We start from the raw sequence: 18,796 nt of genomic DNA, 5'->3' as shown, positions 1-18,796 counted from the left end.
CAAAGGTTTTTAAGGGTAACTTCTACTATCTCACATTACTAACTGCTCTAATCTAGAGAAAAACAACATTTAAAATGAGAATTTTGGAGGTTTTGTTCTGGCAGCTCCTTTTCTGTTAAAGCTCACCTCTGATACACAAATACATCAGAGTTCCCAGAAAGCTGACTCTGGATGTAGCATTTTCTTTAGATGGAAGTTTTTAGATGAAAGTTTTTATCCCCTCATTCAAAATTTTGAATGCATTTATTTTAGCTGTGTTTTATCTTTCAAGTTTTCATCTGAATTCCAAACTTACAGCATTTTACTGCTTATTTGGAACATTTTTAAATTTATTCCTCAATTAAATGTTGTGTAGCTGCACTGGCCACTACCAGCTCCACCACCATCATCAAGTTTGCTGACGACACCGTCGTGGTGGGCCTGATCTCTGATAACAACGAGACGGCCTACCTGAAGGAGATTAGGAATCTGGAGAACTGGTGCCAGAGGAACAACCTCCTTCTAAACGTCAGTAAGACAAAGGAGCTGATAGTGGACTTCAGCACTAAGCAGGAGAGGAACTACCAGACCCCCGTCATCAACGAGTGCCCAGTGGAGAGAGTGGACAGCTTCAAATACCTCGGAGTTCACATCACGCAGGACCTGTCATGGTCCTGTCACATCAACACCGTGGTGAAAAAGGCCCGTCAGCGTCTCTACCACCTCAGACGCTTGAGAGACTTCCAACTGCCCTCCAAGGTGCTCAGGAACTTTTACTCGTGCACCATAGAGAGCATCCTGGCAGGAAACATCTTAACCTGGTTTGGGAACAGCACCATGCAGGACAGACGAGCTCTACAGAGGGTTGTGCGGTCAGCTGAGCGCACCATCCGCTCCGAGCTCCCTGACCTGCACTCAATCTACAGCAGGCGGTGCTGGACCAAGGCCAGGAAGATCGTGAAGGACCTCAGCCATCCCAACAACAGACTGTTCTCTCTGCTGAGGTCAGGAAAGCGATTCCGCTCCCTGAAGACCAACACAGAGAGACTGAGGAGGAGCTTCTTCCCGCAGGCGATACGGTCTCTCAATCACACCACCACACAGTACTGACCCACACATACAGTTCTTACACACACACTGGACTTTCTGGACTTTGTTTTTGCACAACACTGGTCACTATATTCTTCATTTCCGGTTAATACTTGTACAGCTGCTGTTATTGTGTATATATTTATTTATATTTAGATTTCTTCATACATTCTTATATAGTTCTATATTGTGTATTTTGTTGTACAGTTATTTTATTTTCAACTTTAATTTATATATTTTATCTTATTCTTCCCAGTTAAATTTACCCTTCATTCTAATTTGTGTTGTACAGTTATTTCATTTTTAACCTTAATTTATATTTTATTCCTTCCTAGTTAAATTTACCCTTTTTAATTTTTCATATTTATTTCCTATCTTATTCATAGCCTTTCCTTTTTTTTGTTTTCTTTAGGTCACGAGCAGTTGTCCAAGCATTTCACTACATATCGTACTGTGTATGACTGTGTACGTGACAAATAAAATTTGAATTTGAAATTTGAATTTGAATATAAACTCCACCTGTAGAAGAACCTCTTTATGTTCAAGATGTCGAAGCATTCGGACGTATGTAGCGGCACAGTGCTCTAAACTGCACAGTTGGCATTGAGCACCTATAATTTTGTTATACATGTACAATAACAGTAAAGTGCTATTCTATTCTATTCTATTCTATTCCAGTGCCACCTCTCATTATATTTACTTCACATGTTAATTTAAAAGTTAATTAACATTAACAGAGAACTTTTTCTCCCTAATAAATAAATTAGACTTCTAGATGAATTTGAAGAACTGGGTTAGCTAATGACAAAAAACCCTGAGCCCCCAAAGTAAACCTTTTATTATGAGATCATATTTATTTGGCCTTACCTTCAAGCCTTTATCCTGTTCAACTAAATCAGTTCAATTTGTAATTCTGTTATAATTAAAATAAAAATCCTGAGCCTTGAAGATATTTGCAATTTGAATGTAAGTAAGCAATGAATATTCACAATATTCTACTATGAATATCCTATTAAGCCCCGAGAATATTTCAAGCACCATTTTTTACAAGCCAGCTCACCTTCACAAAGAACATATGTGGGACCAGGATGCGTCACAAACTTCCACCACAATTTACCAAAAGCAGTGCAAATTAGCAGGGCACAGAAGAGCAGACCTGATGGGTGATTAATATCCTTACAAAAATAACATGGTGAAAGTGCAGCTTTTACACTCTGGAAACAACAAGGCAGTTCATATAAAAACAGGCAGTGGATGAGAATGGATATGTTCTGATGTAAGGGTAAAGTCCTGATAGGAACTCGCAATTCTCAACAAGACAGTTTATGTTGGATGTTGCAAAGTTTTGTCCATGTGCTGCAGAGAAAATACATGCAGAGCCGTTTTGGTGCTTCGCATTCCACAGTGAATCCAAGAGAAACACCCGTAATCCAGAGAACCTGTGCACGTTCCTGTTCCTACACTCCACTATGTTCTTTTATCCAGTTGCGATATTTGGTAACTTGGGTATAGACGCCAGGTTTGTTCTTGCGACCGCAGCCTTCGCCCCAGCTCGTCACACCAGCCAGGAAGACCCGCCCCTTGGTGCTGGTGAAAGACAGGGGTCCACCAGAGTCACCCTGAGAATCAGAGAGGAGAGAGATTATTTTCAGCTTGAAGGTTTTCTGTGAGTCCCAATAAGCATTAAAAAAGGACATATTAACCGATCCCCGATAACCGACATGATGCCCTTTTTTTGGGACTTTTGGAAAAACACTCTGTGGACTGATGAGACATAAATTGAACTTTTTGGGAGGCGTGTGTCCCAAAACATCTGGCGTTAAAGTAACAGCATTTCAGAAAAGGAACATTATACCAGTACTTTTGGGTTTTGCAGGACAATGATCAAAGATAAACCAGCAAGTCCACCTCTGAATGTCTTAAGACAAACAAAGTGAAGACTGTGGAGTGGAGTAGTCAAAGTCCTGACAGGAATCTGACTGACATGCTGTGGCGTGACCTTAGAAAGGCATTTCCTACTTGAAAACCCTCCAGTGTAGCTGAATTACCACAATTCTGCAAAGATAAGAGAGCCAGGTTTCCTCCACAGCGCTGTAAATTACTTTGATTGCCATTAATTGCAAACGCCTGATTACAGCTGCTGCTGCCATGGGTGGCCCAACCAGTTACTAGGTTCACTGTTTCACACAGGGCCATGCAGGTTTGGATTTTTTCCCCCTTAATAATTAACACCTTTATTTACAGACTGCATTTTGTGTTTAAGTGTGTTATCTTGTCTAATATTCAAATTTGTTTGATCTGAAACATTAAAGTGTGACAAACACAGAAATGTAGTTTATTTGTTTTAAATAAAACATCTGTCTATTACAAGCATTCGAGTTTGTACCTGGCAGGCGTCCACGCCTCCTTTGAGGACTCCAGCACACAGCATGTTGTCGGTCACCGGGTCTGTCAGGAGACTCTTGCACACTGTGCTGTTGATGATCCGGACTGCTGCCTTCTGCAGTACGGCCGCCCCGGAACCTGATAGACAACAAAATGACTTCTAACAGCGCTCTGGTTCTTTGTCATGATCTGACTTTCAGATGATGAAAGTTTGTTGTTTATTTTATTTTTTTGTTGCGTTTTTTTTTTTATTTTTTATTTTTTTAGATCAGTCACCTCTTTTATTCATCTTATCCAGTTACCCAAAAACATTATAACAGTTTTTAGGGTACAAAAATACTCTTATACCTGTAAAATGTAAAGTGGTGTATAAACACAGGGCAACTTGAGAAGCTCCCAGCAGTCCAGACCTGTTGCAGTGAGGGAGAGTTTAGGCTCTCTCTCTAACTTTAAGTTTTGTCTAAAGGGAAAGTTTTAAGCCTAATCTTAAAAGCAGAGAGTGTGTCTGCAAACTGAAAGGTCCGTGGAAGAAAAATGAAGGCTGTGCATCTCATTTTACATGTAAATATCGCACATTTGAACCAGCAGTCTGAGAGTGAAGTGCTGTAGTAGGGTGAATTTTATGTTGAGGAACATTGTTATCTTTACTATTAGGTCTTTCAGAACAATGCTTAGTGTTGAATCCACTGGCTGGCTGGGCAGACACATCTGTGGGATCAGTTAAGTTTGTTTGTGGGAACGTTTCATTGCAGACGCATTTAAAAACTTCCACAACACTTCCAGTGTGGGATATTCTGACGTTTCAGACAACCTGTGTTCTCGCCATTCTCATCATCTCACCTCCCTCCCTGGTAGCTCCCCAGCCAGTGATCCAAGCCTCTTCTCCTACTGGGAAGTCATGCGCGGGGGAGGGCAGGCAGATGGGCCAGATGTTCTGGTTGAGCGTGACGCTGTTGTCCAGTTCCATGAGAGTGATATCATTATCGTAGGTCTCAGAGTCGTAGCCCGGGTGAACGATGATCCGCTTCACGCCCCGCTTCATGGTCCACTTGCTGGTCTGACTCTGCTCGTGAAGACCCAGAAGAGCCTCCCATTGGTTAGCCTGAGAGAATCTACATGAAAAAACAGCCAAGGAATTCTTTCAGTTCATTTATGTCATTTGTCTGATTTTACATTAAAAAGCATATACAAGTACATTAAAAAAAACAAAAAACTGTCAAATTTGTGGTGCACGGAATTCAAAGCTAGAGCTCCACTAGAAAGGATGTGACTTGTGTCTGGTTTTGGGAGGAGTAGTTAGAGATCAAATGAGCAGGATGTGTAATATACAGGAAAAGACATTATTTTGTAGTCAGTGATACTGAAACAGCCGGTCTGTAATCATGCTTCTGTGATATATAAGAACTTATTGGGTTCTGAACTGCAAAGAAACAGTTGAGTGCATCTCATAGTTTTCGATCACTCTACACGTGTCCCCCACTTATACCCATGCCTCTACAAAGTGTATGCAATCTACTTGAAGGAGTGTCCTTTATTTTTACAGCGGTGAAAAAGTCACAGTGACTCAAATGTGGTGAACAGCACTGGTGGTGAGCAAAGATTGATTCAGTATCAGTAAGGCTCTCGTGTTTTCAGTGCACTCTAAGCTGACAGATGACGGCACAACCACAGTCCCAGTCGTTTCTACCTAAAGTTCATCTCTGACACAGTGTTCACAATCTAAACAGGGATTCACAGTACAAAGTGCCACGGATGATGAGTGCTCCACAGGCGGCTGGTCTTGCTGCTCACTTGTAATGACATATTCACACTTTGAAAGTCTGAATTCAGCCTCTAAGGAGAAAATGTCTCTGTTATAGTTGGAGATTGAATTCTCATCAACAGTGATGCTTAACAGAGAATTTTGGTCTGAAACAAAAGCTGATGTCTGCACAAGTCTGACGTCCACATTGGAAACAGAGAGCACTCAGTGTAAGTGGTGAGAACAGGAGAGAGAGACGGGCAAAATTAAAATAAGGTTTTTGGTTTTTCTGAGGTCTGTTTCTAGAACTTTTTAATCACACTTCATATCAGTAAACACTCAGCCCCGTCATTTCAGATAGAGGAGCTCCTACTTGTTTTGGACGCAGTGAGCGGCGGTCAGCAGCCAGCGGTTGCTCAGCACAGAGGCTCCACACACATGTCCCATTCCCTTGAAGTGGAGGCTGACCTGCCAGGGCCACTCGCCCTCCCGAGACGCTTGTCCTCCCACGATGCGAGAGCTGCGGTACGGCCTTATCCCGCACTCTGAAAGCACACATACGTGCAGGCGTTACCGCCACTAAACTCCATACCACAACCATCTGTAGGCAAGTGTGTGGTTAACTTACCACAGTTATCCTCATCAGAGTCGTCGGTACAGTCCTGCACTCCATCACACTCTGGGTTCATTTTACTGATGCAGAGTTTGTTTTTGCATTGGAAGGTGAACTCTGAGCATGTCTGCAGCACCAAAGCTGAAAGACGAGAGACACGTGCAGTATCAGTGAGCAACTCTGACCCACAGGTATCCTTTACCTCAAAATGCTGTCTGATTAAAGATTTTCATGAAAACCATACATTTTCAGAAGTTCTTATTTGAACATTACTTCTTACATTTTTCACATTTAGACTCATCAGACGCATCACCGCAGTCATCTTTTCCATTGCACTTCAAATTCTCTGCAATACAGCGGCCATTTTTGCAGGAAAACTGCCCTTTGCATGTTTCTGTAAAACAAGAGAAAAATCACTTATTTACTACCCTCCACTCGAGTGTGTAATTTGACCTGTTGCTATTTTAATTCCAGAGCTCTTTTAAAGGAGTCAGTTTCAACAAAGACAAACACAGGCTAGTCTTCCTTTCTTCCACATACACTACCTCTGCATGTCAACAGATTCTTATGGAAATGTGATTGCACAACCCTCTGGTCTGATTTGCCTGCTGGGCTTCCTACATTCCTCAACAAAACTGGCTTTACCGGCAGAACAACCTCTTGCATTATCTGCCACCTTGCATTTATAGTCCAGTTTTTATTACAGTACTGTTTATGCACATATTACTTTAAAATGTATGGAGAAAAGTGATAAAATTTGCCTCTTGCTTTGGCGAAGTTTCAACTAATTCTTTGTATCAGTACTTATTGAAAAAAGGAAACCTATTTGGCTTTTATTATTTCCCTCAACTTGAATGTCTTTATACATTTTTTTAATGCAGACCCTCAGTTTATTCTCCTTTTTTAATCTCCTCAGGTTTCTTCTGATTGGCTGCCCCTCCCAAATATAAAGGATTTGATTGGCAGGCAGGTGGGGCTAGTGCAAATGCAGTCAGACCTACTTGTCTAACAAGAGCATATTTGGGATATCCTCTGTCACTGACAACACTGCCTGAGTTTTTAGTGCAATAAACTTTAAGCGATGTTTAAAATAAACATCAACTGCTGAAATAGCTCCAGTTTATTGTTTCGCTGCACTCACCACAGTTTTCTTCGTCCGTGTTGTCTCCACAGTCGTCCACCCCATCACACAGCCAAAATTTTGGTTTACAGTGACCATTTTTACACTGTATCTGAGACGCATCACACTCTAATGAGGCACACAAAGAGAACCCAACATTGTTAGGGACAGAAAAGGTGAAAGACCATTTTCAATATGCTCCTTTAATTTCATTCTTTTCAGACAGAAAGAAGTTTGACGGTTTGGACTCACTGCAGTTGATCTCATCGCTGTCATCTCCACAGTCGCCCCAGCCGTCACACCGCAGAGTGTTATTGATGCACAGGTTGTTGCTGCACGTGAACCTTCCTGGACAAGCTGATAGGACAAACATAATATTACCTCATTTGTTCGCCGGCTTCAGAGAACGCTACAGTCCTTAAATTAAGCATGTATCCTTACGATTGTTCGGGGTGAAGGCCTCGTACTCAGCAGTGAAGCCCTGATCAACGTAGGAGGAGTCCGACTTAAATGTAATGGTCATCTTGTTGCTGTTGATGGTGAACACTGGGCTCTTCAAGTCACTGCCACACAGCCTATAACAAAAAAACACAAAACAATGTAACTAGGTTGCATATTTTACACACACACACACACACACACACACAGAATTCTACTTTATTGTCACTGCACATGTCAAAAGTATGAGGCAACAAATTGCAGTTTGCATCCATCCAGAAACGGCTTTTGCAATAATATAGATATAATACAGGATACAGATCTATTATAGGTATGTTACACATATGAAGGTACGTTATGAATATACTATAACTTTAAGTATGTACCGGCTGTAGCTGTAGTGAGTGTACAAACTATGTACAGGTTATACATATGGTTAAAAATATTAAAACTATAAAGATTGTAGATATACAATTGCGAGTATTAATAAACAGTTGTAAACAGTTATAAAACTGTAATTATTGTATTGGACAGTATGATTGTCTACACAGCATTTACAGTAGTACACTTATCTACTTTTTTCTGTCATTCTCAGTCCGGTCCTTGTACTCGACCATTGGGACAAAATGTTTTGGTTTATTAAGCCACTAATTAATCATAAGTGACTAATCATGACTAACTCATCAACCATTCAAACATCAAGGCAACAAACTCATGCAGTTTGGAATTTGCCAGATTACAATGTAAAACTATCACTAAGGAAACTCGCCTCACAGAGCCTGGACCTCAACATTACTGCAACAGTCAGTAAACATTTGGACAGAAATCAGAATAATCAGCAAGTATCCAAAGACCTCTGAAATGATCTTCAGGAAGCCTGGAGAACTATTCCTGAAGACGACTTCAAGAAATGATAAAAACACTTGCCCAAGAATAAAAAGTAGCCATTCCAGGTTTTTGCCTCATAGGCTACGTTCACACTGCAGGCGAAAGCGCGTCAAATCCGACTTTTTTGACAATACCCGATCATGGTGTGACATCGTGAACGGCACAAATCCGATTTTCAAATTCGACCTGGGTCACTTTTGTATGTTGTGCTGAATCTGATACATATCTGTCTAAGGAGCTTGGAAAGAAAAGCGTCTGGACTTGTTTAAGTTGCTTGAAGACGTTTCACCTCTCCTCCGAGAAGCTTCTTGAGTTCTAAGGTCAAACAGCAGAGAGTCCCAGATTTAAACCTAGTGTGAGTTTCCCCCCAAAGAGGGACAAAAGGACCCCCTGATGATCCTCTAATCGCCTGAGCCAAGGTGTGAAAGCGAGTGTGGGTCACAATCAGCCAGAGTTTCGGGTGAGCTCATTGTGAAACCTGGCCCCACCTTATCATGTGATTTCCTGAGGTCAGATGGCCCAGGATGTGAGTGGGCGTTAAGGCGTCTGGGAAGGGATCTCAAAACTGGATTATAGATGGCAGACAGTTGGTGTCGTAAACCACCGCCTCTGTTCAAAGATGGTCGCTCACAGTGGACATAGATGCTTCTTTCACTCCTCTTTCAAACCATCTGTCCTCTCTGTCCAAAATGTGAACATTGGCATCCTCAAAAGAGTGACCTTTGACCTTTAGATGCAGATGGACTGCTGAGTCTTGTCCTGTGGAGGTGGTGTCGCATTAAATCCGTCTTTTACGTCACCGACACAAGACAGACACCAATTATCAGCACCCGAGAAAACATCGTGAACGCTTCCTGGCCATCCAGTGAAATTGTTGCGAAGACAACGTTGGAGAAATGCAAACATTTTCTTTGTACTGTATAATCTGCAGATTCTGACAGAAATCTGCAACTATCCTTTGAAGCACCGCTCCTCTAAAACAGCAATAAGGATCATTATTAGGCCAAATGTAAATAACAAAATAACTTTATAACTTAAAGCAAAATTGGGAAACGTAAAGTCCGAAACAAGTCTTTATATGAAGGGCCATCAGTCACACAATGCTGTTTGGTCTGGGTGCAAACAGAGCGCGTTGTGTGTGACGTCTTCTTTTGAGCATGCGGGCCGGTTTTACACTAGAGTGCGTTTGCTGTCACATTTTATTTGTAGTGTCAAGAAGCAGAGAAAAAAATCGGACTTGATCAAAGAATCGGAATAGATCACTAAGACCTGCAGAGTGAACGTAGCCATATACTGTATTTCCATGTATTTCACTTCACCTATTTCCCATTCTTCAAGCTAAATATAATGACATTGGTGGTAATGTAAAACCTTTTAACAGCACTGTATACTAAGAATAATCTTTCTTTAAAAGGCATAACCCTGCTCGTTACTGACCTTTCATCATTGATCTCAACATAATCATGGCCGCAACCTTCAGTTTTATTTCCCAGCGAGAACTTATTGAACAGAACCTTCAGAAATTTGTTGTTTGCAACCTGAAAAACAAAGTAAAAAACAAATGAAACAAATGAAACAGGAGTGTAAAATATTTAAAACATGATCAACTAATAAAAATAAATCCAAAAAATAGATTTTCTGATTTGTGCTTTTAATAAATTTAAAATGAGCAATGATGGAAAAATGTCATTGTCGTCGTCATCATCATCTATGGGGTTTATCTTTATAAATAATAATTATATTGTTTTGCTGAAGACTCAGTTGGTCAGTGTAAGAGAAAAGTTAGTTTGGTTCTAGGTCAGCTAACTGAAAAGTGTCATTTCAGTGGAGGGAATGAAATTCAGTTTGTGTTCAGGTTGGCAGTGAAGCATTTGCTCCTGGAGGCAGAATTTAAAGTTGCATACAATCACTAAATGTCCTGCAAATTATTAATTAAACAATAATCAAGCCAAAATGCAAGAGTGCATAGAAAAATAAGTACACTCCTATTAAGAGAGCGAGTACTCGAGTAATTGAGCATCATCCAGAGTGAGCGCCTCTATAAAAACAGGTGTTTTGGCAGTTTGCTGGTCTTTGCTGGTTGTTCAGGTGTCTGTTAACATGAGTCTGCTGGAGTGCGGTCGTGGGAACAAATAGGATGCTGTGCAGAAGCCTCGGTAAAATGAAGGCTCACCTCGATGTTCCACACACATGTGGTGCGAGGAGGGTAGTTGGACGGGAAGAACGGTGAAGAGATGGAGCCTTTCTCTCCGGTCAGCGTGCCGCCACAGTCTGAGGGACGCACAGTTCATACTGACATATTAGATCATCTACAAAGACTTTAGCTGCAGAACTAATAAAGTTTACGCCGAGATAGCATCCTTTAGATCTGACCTTTAACACAATTACTATTATTATTATGTACTGATTGAAAAATTATTACTGTAATCTCTGGGCTGGAAACATTAGGCAGTCTTAAGATTTCTGCTGCTGTTACGTTTTTTTCCCAACACACATTTAAGTCACACATTTCAAGTCTTTCATGCCCAGTGGAAATATTTCACAAAGACCTGACAGCTGTTCAGAAGAGGTTTGATTTACTTAGTGTAGTCTGAGGAATCGGAGAGTAGTTTGCTCTGAAGCCGGGGAAGTTTTTCTCCTCATCAGTGACCAGCATCAGCAGCATGACGTTTCCAGAGGAGATGAAGGACAGCGGCTGGTGAGGGTATCCACACTGTCTGAGCGGACAAGGGAGAGACAGAAAGAAACCTTTAGTGCTCCTGGGGCCGGGTGCATAACGCATGTGTCGGCACAAAAACGTTTTAATGCCTTTTCCCCAACACAAACTGGTGTTGTACGAGGCATGCCCTCTCCCTCCTCTGCGTATGCCTGACATGTCCCTCTGATTTCCTCATTCCGTATCCTGTCCAATTATGGTCACTCTGAAACAACTAAATATATATCTCCATATCTTTACATTCGTTCCATAGTCTCTGCCAATTTTTTAACCTGAGCCAGTGTTTCAGGGTAAACAATATTCAGGAACCTGGTTACTTTAGTCTGAACATCCCTTTGTGTTAAAAATGAGCAGCTATTAAAACACAGAATAAGAATATCAGCCTGTTTTGTCTTGTTTTCTCTGACGTAACTGACACTTTAAATTCTAGGAAGAGATCGTTCGTCTCACTCTGTCATAGCGCGTTTCTCTATGGGGACGAGCGAGTCGTAGATTTTGATGAAGTCTCGCTGACAGTCGTCCTCCAGGATCAAGTCATCAAAGTCGAGCTGGATTCGGTGTTGCGGGTCTGCCCGAAACTTCCACTGCAGGTAGGCGTTTGAAGGGTACGGAGAGTTTGGAAATCCCGGAGACTCAACGTGCCCAGAGTTTTCGATGTGGATGTCGATGCTTTTCCTCTCTGAAAATATGACGAGAAGAACATGTTTTAGATGAAGTATACCAGTTGTGAAACAAGCAACTTTAATTTTTTTGGAACATTTTAACCAGTCAAACTTTACATAGAGAATTACAGAAAGAAAAAGAAGTTCCCACCATGAAACTGGTTTATACCTGAAAGCTTGGTTTTGGTCAAGCGTGGATCTATAGCTGTAAACACAAAGATAAATGTGTTAGTAAACCACATATCAGTTCCTCATTACTAATTAAAACAACAATAATCATTTTTGCAGTTGTGAATAAACTTTACTCGATGTTTTTAACAAAACCTTGGTGGAAGAATTCAGAGCAGATGTAGCGTCAATATTTGAGAACAGACGTATCGTAGCGGGACGTCTTGATGTCTCACTGTCGTCATTGGAAACGAAAGCTTACTGCTTAGTTTTGCTGTACAAGCAGCAGTGCTGCAGTTTTTTGATCATTTGTGAATCGCAGTGAGACACAAGTAAGCTCCTGTCTGTCACCAAATGTTATAGTTATGATCATACATATACACCAGGACTCTTAGTACATATAACTATATATCCTCCAAGGGTTCATGCAGTTTCACCACTTTAGGAATCTATTCGCTCCTCAGTCTTTAACAGTGTCCAGCATCATGTTTGTATGAGACAAAGAAGCTTCTAGAAGATGTTTCCCCATAAGAAAAGATAAGAGCTGAGCTAAAGAATCCATTAACCATTAGAAGAAGAACCATTCATCGTTAAAATGTCTGCATGTAAGTTAAATATACTTGAATTTTTCCAAGAGTTGTCAAAGGCAGTGCTCCAGGTTTAAAGGGTCATATCAGAGCGTAGATTTTACTTTTCAGTGCAGGCAGATGAAGAACAGACATATGGAGAACAGCTGGTGGTTAAGTGCCCCTAGTGAATACAAAGCTAATAATAATTTGATGTAAAAAAAAAAGCTTGAAAATTGTTTTTGATGAACAACCTTGTAGAAAACTAATCTGTGAGCCGTCAAACCTTGTGACACGATGTCGTTGACACTCAGGGCGTCTGTGGGTTTCAGCAGGAATCGTCCTTTTCCGCCCTCCTGACTTCCTGCTGGAGGCTGCATAGAGTCGATGGCTTCATCCAGCGAGGCTTGCTGGGGTGGGGGGACATCAAACTCTGATTCGTAATAAGCCACAATGGTGTTCGGCCCTCTGTCGCCCTCACTGCACAACAGGACACACAGAGGATTTGTACAGGCTTCATTCAGTGCAACAGAGAAGCAACTGCGCATTACAGCTATGTACCAATCAGCCGCCTCAATAAAACAATCAGATTAGTACTTTGTAGGTCCTTTTGCTCTCTGAACTACCAGAGCGTGGACTGCACTTATTGCCTTTTTTTCTGACCCCTTAAAAGATCTTCATTGATATTCACTTTTCCCGTCACTGGTGATATTGTTGTGGCTGGCTGGTACACGCTGTCTCTTTCACAGTACCTGAAGGCCTGAACGGACGAATGATTGAAGTATCTGTCCAGCAATGAGTTTTTGGAGTACATCAGTTTGAGCTGAAGAGAAAAAGGTCACATTATGGCACCTATTACCTTTATGGCCTCAACAAATAGAGAAACACGTGACAGAGGAAGACACAGAGCAGAAGTGGTTAGAAGTAACATCAAGGTTACAACTCAGACTCGCAGCACACGATCATGTAGTGACGCAGAGTGTGCTGTAATGGATTTTGGGGAAGTAGGTCCTATTAAAAGGCCTGAAAAGATTAGTCTCACTGGAAGTGTAGGAGTGCTATCACCTCTGCCTGCTGATAGTGCTGACAGTCGTTGGAGGGCTCTATGTTAGAAATTTGTGTTTCTAAGTTGAGGTGATGTTGGTGAATGAAGACAGCTGCACTCCAAGATACCAATTATACACACACACACACACACACACACACACACACACACACACACACACACACACACACACACACACACACACACACACCACTATACATGCATCTGTATTTCAGATTGTTCTTGTATGTCTTCTAAATATTTATTTCTATCACAGAGCAAACCTGAAGGTCTCATGATGAATGTATAACACAGCATATATGGAAAATTCCCATGATGCTTTGGAACTGTCAGGTCTCACCTGTTTGCAGACCTGAGCAGCCAGGTTAGTGAACTCAGAACTGCCGGGCTCCTCATACTGTGGCAGGAATTGCTTGTTGTTGATTTCCATGGAGCCGATATAAATTCTCTTCATCTTCACATGCTGGGGCTCTGAAGACACACAGAGATGTTGCCAATATCTTTATACACAACATTCTGATCACAACTGTATATAATTGTTATGACAATTTTATGGGTGAGTTTCCCTTGTGGACTGGACCTCTCTCTCTTACAGGACAAATAACACTGCTACAGTTGTGAGAGGAAAGCTGGGGTAGTGTCTTCACTCATTAGTGAGACGTCCTGGCTTTGCCGAGGGTATTTTTATAGTGACAAACTCTTCTTTCCAATAAATGAAGATCTTCTAAATTAGCGAGACACCATTTCCTCTCCAACTTAGAGGTTATCTGCATCAAGCTGTGTAATTGAGATTTATATCAGGGAGTCAATTATTCTGAATTTGAAGCTTTTGTTTTCATAGGAGCCACAGTATCCAGAGTCATACGCAGCGAGGACGTAACACTATTAATGAGATAATCCAGTCCAGGTAGCTGCTCTGTTTCAATTAGACCTTACACCTGCCTGATATCCTGTCTGACATCAAGGCGCTCAGATATGTATTTTCAAATCCAACCCCCAGCATCAGGTTAGCTGAATGTAGTTTGATGAAGTCAGCTTACGGCAAAACAGCCCGACCAGCAATGCAATCACAGCCAGAACACCAATCACCAAGGCGACTCCTATCCCTGCCCCCTTCTTGTTGCATGACTTCTTCTCCACTTCCTTGGGATCTGGAGCCTGCAGAAATGCTTCCTCAACCTCATTGTCCTGCATACAGAGATAGTTGGAGAAGACAAAGTTGATCAATTTGTTCAGGACTGTACAAAATCTCAAAGTGGCCTCAACACTTTTGTTTTGTTCAAGGCCAACGTTTGTTTTTATCTTTGTTTTTTTGTGTGTGTTTTTTACACAGTCTGGCGTGCAACGTTATCAGGTAGGAATAGCAGGTTAGTGGACAGCAGACTGTGGGCTATTTACTCGACTGCAGTATTGGATGGTGTTTTCCAGTGACAGCAGCACAGCGCTCGGTCTAAATTCAACAGTCCCCCAGCTTTTTGAAGATGCTGCTGTTCAGCATGGTTGTATTCACTACAGACTCTATATAAAAATGTAGAAGACGCACTGTGAGGTTTGAAGCCTGAACCAGCAGTTTGCAGTTTTTAAGGATTAAAATGTCCATATTGGACCACAGAGTGGACTCCTAACTTAATGGGAAACATAGTGACCTGAGTAAGTTATTATATCCATGTACATCACAGCCTGTCTAAGAATCCAGCCATCTTCTTTTGCTCATCCTTATTCAGGGCAGCTGGAGCCCATCCCAGCTCTTACACCCTTGACTGGTCCATTAACAATAGTCAGTAAAAGGCACCAAGCAAAATGGAGTGCTCCGTCTGACCCCTAATTTCAAGTATTAAAGTTAACAAAAAGAGGAGTTATAAAAACAGCTATTATGACAACTAGAAAACTAGCCCCACAGGGTAACCAGATTTTGTATAACAGATGTAAACGTGTTTATTTCTGTTGTATAGTTGTGCTCTTTAATACGGGAGTCTGTGGCGACTGACTTAGTATTTTGGCACCTGGTTCAACTGTGCTTCCTGTTTGCAGGTTAGTGACAGATACACAAGTTCATCCAAGTTCATCTCATGTAAATTTGACTTCTGTCAACTTGTTTTTTTTTCACAGGTTTTGTGTTTGTACAGCCACAGCTTTTCAGATTACTTTTCAAAACTGTCTGTTTTGTTCAACAAACATGTTTGATGCACATTTTACACAAAACTACAAAAAAGAGAAACGAGAGGCAGCACGTGCATATGTACCTCCATTTCTTCCCATCAGTCTTTAGCAAATATGCATACATTAGCTTTTTCCTCCTCTCATGTCACTGCTGACATTTTGAAAATAAAATGATCCAGCAGTGTGAATGGGAGAAAACATCTAGAACTATTAACTAGTGCTACAACAAAGTGGAGTCAGAATATACAGTGAGCACAGCAGACTGTAAGCACCAGGGACATCGCCCCAACCTGATACTTTAGTTCAAAGTTGATGATAAATTTGTGAAAAGGTGTTGCCTTCAGTTTTTAGTTGTACTTATGACTGTAAAGGCAGCAAATGAGGACACAGTGTGTTTTCCAATGCACTGTAAACCTGTTCAGCTGTGTCAAGCAGGGTGTTGCTGCACAGGAATGTCTCTATGACTGTTACGAAATGCCAGCGTTTTGTATCCTGGACACACCATTAGATCTCTAATAGTGCTTTAAAGAGCTGGTTGGTGCCTCATTATAGGGTGTGACATAAATGCTCTCCCTTCAAACAATCCAAAAAATCATTTGTCTCAAAGGCAAAATTGTGTGAAGCACAACCCTAACTAACCCTTCCACAAACCCTGACATAATGTGCACATCTAACCACAATGTGTGATTAACATTAATCTCTTTAATAAACTAGATATTACACGCTTACATAGAAGATCCAGAATTACTGACCAAACAAACACTGTTTGTCTTCAGAAGATAGAATTGATATCAGTATAGTTTTGCGCAGCTTTTCTACCAGGTTCTTGAATGAGCTCCAGCTCTATTCTGGATTTTTGAAGCCATTTGGTAAAGAGGTTAAGGTCAGTATTACTTTACTAATTAGTTACTACTTTCATGGGGGAAAATACTTTGTGAGCCTTATTTTTTTAATGTTACAACTGGCAAAGGGCAAGAAATAACCAATCTAGTCCAAATACTAATCACTCCACTGACGTCCACACACCTGCAGAAACACTGGTGGTGAGATAAGAGTTGTAAGGTTGCACACCCTGACGGTGCACACCCTGGACCGGGTGCCTAACAGTGGGGTTGTTTGTGCCCAGGTCACTGATCACAGGGGACCTTCAACTGTGTCCACAGATTATTTACTGACAGGTGTGGAGGAGGTGAAACCATCTACATTCTTTCGATGCCTGAGCAGTGTTTAGTCTACTTCTGGTTTCACATTAACAAACATACAAACACATTTACAGTGAAACTGTATAATGTTGCCACATTAATCAGGCACTGGAACATAACTGCTTTCTTTTGGGGTGGAAATTTGAGATTGATTGCTTCAATCCATCTCCATGTCGGTTTCTCAAGTTAAATGTTTGATCAGAAAATGTTAATCAGCTCATTATCATATAAAACACCAGAAATCAGAAAAGAACAAACGCTGATGTCGGTACCAGCTCTTTGATTATTAAAACTGAACCAGGCGCCGTTCTGTCATTTAAACAACTAATCAATAAAACCAAAATCCACCCTCAAAGAGTGAAAACATGCAGGTTCAATGCCAGAGGCGCGCCAGGTTTCAGTGGAGTTCAACAGAAACCAGTGCTCACATTACTCGAACAGATCGCACTTAAACCAATAAAACCCGCAGTGTGACGTGGGAACAGGTTCAGCCTGTGTAGTAAAGCTAATCCAGAAATCCTTCTGCACATTGTGCATATCAGTACGTTCATAATTCAGATATAAATCAATCATATTTATGTTTTTTAAAACCTGTTCCTGGTGTGACGTCACTGAGAGGTTACCATAACAGGTGTTGGACTTACCCGTCTGGGACGGAACTTTTGTCCTGAATCCAGGGAATCCATCAGTCCCTTTGACTTTTTCTTTTCTTTCGTTTTTTTCCCTCTTTTGTCGCTTATCGATTTTTCTCCAACACTAAAATCGCAGCGCGGTCATGGCGGCGACAGGTGAGCAGCGGCAGGTGTCTCTCTCCCTCTCTCTCTCTCCCTCTCTCTCTCGCTCTCTCTTCCCAGCTGAGCAGAAACGTAAACAGCTGTCTTCTTCTTCTTCTTCTTCTTCTTCTTTGGATTTTTGTCTTTTTCTGACAGGTTAGTTAAAGATGCTGTAGCCTGTTTCTGGGTCGGTGTCAGAGCGGGTTCTACAGCGAGAATGAGGAAACAGGGCAGGGCGGAGATCAATGGGGGGGCCAGAGAGGAGGAGACTGTGTGCTGCAGGTGGAGCACACACCTGTTACTTCACCTACAGACTTCCCATCAGCGTATGCACCTCGTATCTGGCTTCATTGCAGTTTTGACATAGTATTTATTTTATTTTATTCTATTCTATTGTTTTTGTTATTTTATGCTGCTCTTAACTTTGTGCCGTCCGCTTTCTGCCGTGACCAAGCACATTTCACAGTTGTGGGAGTAATAAAGGTTTATCTTATCTCATCTTTTATACAGTGTGTACAGTGTACCGTATTTATACAGCGCTAAAACAGCAATGCACTTTATTCTGCAGTATTCAACAGATCCTGCGTTATTATGATATTACATTAAATTCAATCCAATAATCAGATGATCTCCGATGTGCACGCAGCATTTCACTTCAAAATGAGGTATTAAAAACAAACCAGTTGTATGTACAGCAAGTAAAATGTTGTAATATGAATAAGGAACACTAGAGGTCAGTGTTTATTCAGGTCATGTCCCTGATACTGTGACACAAATGATGACGTCAAGAAAGCATTTTGGTCCTTTTCATTTATTCTGTCGCAGCCATTGTACAATGAACACATCTGGTGTGTGTCCCGTTTGCCTCCAGATGATTAAACCTGATTACTTTAACGCTGTTAGCGGGACAGTACTGCAGCTGGTAGAGTCTAAGCTACTCCTGATGGAAACTGCATCACAATAAAAATAAAAACAAAACAAAACATTTGATTCAAAACCAAAAGGAAAATCTGACATTTAAAATTAAATAAATCAAAAAATAGTTGCTGTTAAAGCTAAATTCATTTATTTGATCAATAAATGTAAAACATATTGTTGGGTTATTTATTCAGCCAATTATAAAAGGGACTAAATCATATTAATATACTGATGTAATAACCCTAAAGCAACCATTAATAAAAGTAATTCGGAGAAGTATTTTTTTAACTGTGATTTTAATGATTGTGTTAT

At 41.1% G+C, this 18,796-nt stretch overlaps 1 protein-coding gene across 1 annotated transcript; it reads right to left on the bottom strand.

Annotated features, from left to right (window-relative positions):
- Positions 1-1,898: 1,898 nt before the first annotated feature.
- Positions 1,899-17,803, bottom strand: LOC120728043 (suppressor of tumorigenicity 14 protein homolog). The gene is made up of 19 exons (XM_040022713.1): positions 17,438-17,803; positions 14,472-14,619; positions 13,772-13,902; positions 13,118-13,188; positions 12,652-12,845; positions 11,801-11,836; positions 11,420-11,648; positions 10,834-10,970; positions 10,427-10,524; positions 9,691-9,791; positions 7,369-7,502; positions 7,180-7,284; positions 6,949-7,056; positions 6,088-6,201; positions 5,823-5,948; positions 5,568-5,739; positions 4,294-4,565; positions 3,455-3,591; positions 1,899-2,687 (listed from the first exon to the last, which is right to left on the bottom strand). Exons 1-19 carry the CDS (start codon positions 17,477-17,479, stop codon positions 2,526-2,528), a joined length of 2,517 nt encoding a protein of 838 aa, XP_039878647.1. The 5' UTR covers positions 17,480-17,803; the 3' UTR covers positions 1,899-2,525.
- Between the last annotated feature and the right edge of the window lie 993 nt (positions 17,804-18,796).

The sequence above is a fragment of the Simochromis diagramma genome, unplaced genomic scaffold, assembly GCF_900408965.1.
Source record: "Simochromis diagramma unplaced genomic scaffold, fSimDia1.1 OVJJ01000308.1, whole genome shotgun sequence".
In the NCBI taxonomy this organism is placed as follows: domain Eukaryota; kingdom Metazoa; phylum Chordata; class Actinopteri; order Cichliformes; family Cichlidae; genus Simochromis; species Simochromis diagramma.
The sequence above is the reverse complement of the archived record's forward strand: the minus strand, read 5'-3'. Positions and strand labels throughout refer to the sequence as shown.

Coding starts and splice junctions, on each gene's coding strand:
- LOC120728043 (XM_040022713.1), bottom strand. CDS start 17,479: ATGGATTCCCTGGATTCAGGACAAAAGTTCCGTCCCAGACGG. Junction 14,620..17,437: donor AAAAGTTCCGTCCCAGACGG/GTAAGTCCAACA, acceptor CTCTGTATGCAG/GACAATGAGGTTGAGGAAGC. Junction 13,903..14,471: donor GCTGGTCGGGCTGTTTTGCC/GTAAGCTGACTT, acceptor GTGTGTCTTCAG/AGCCCCAGCATGTGAAGATG.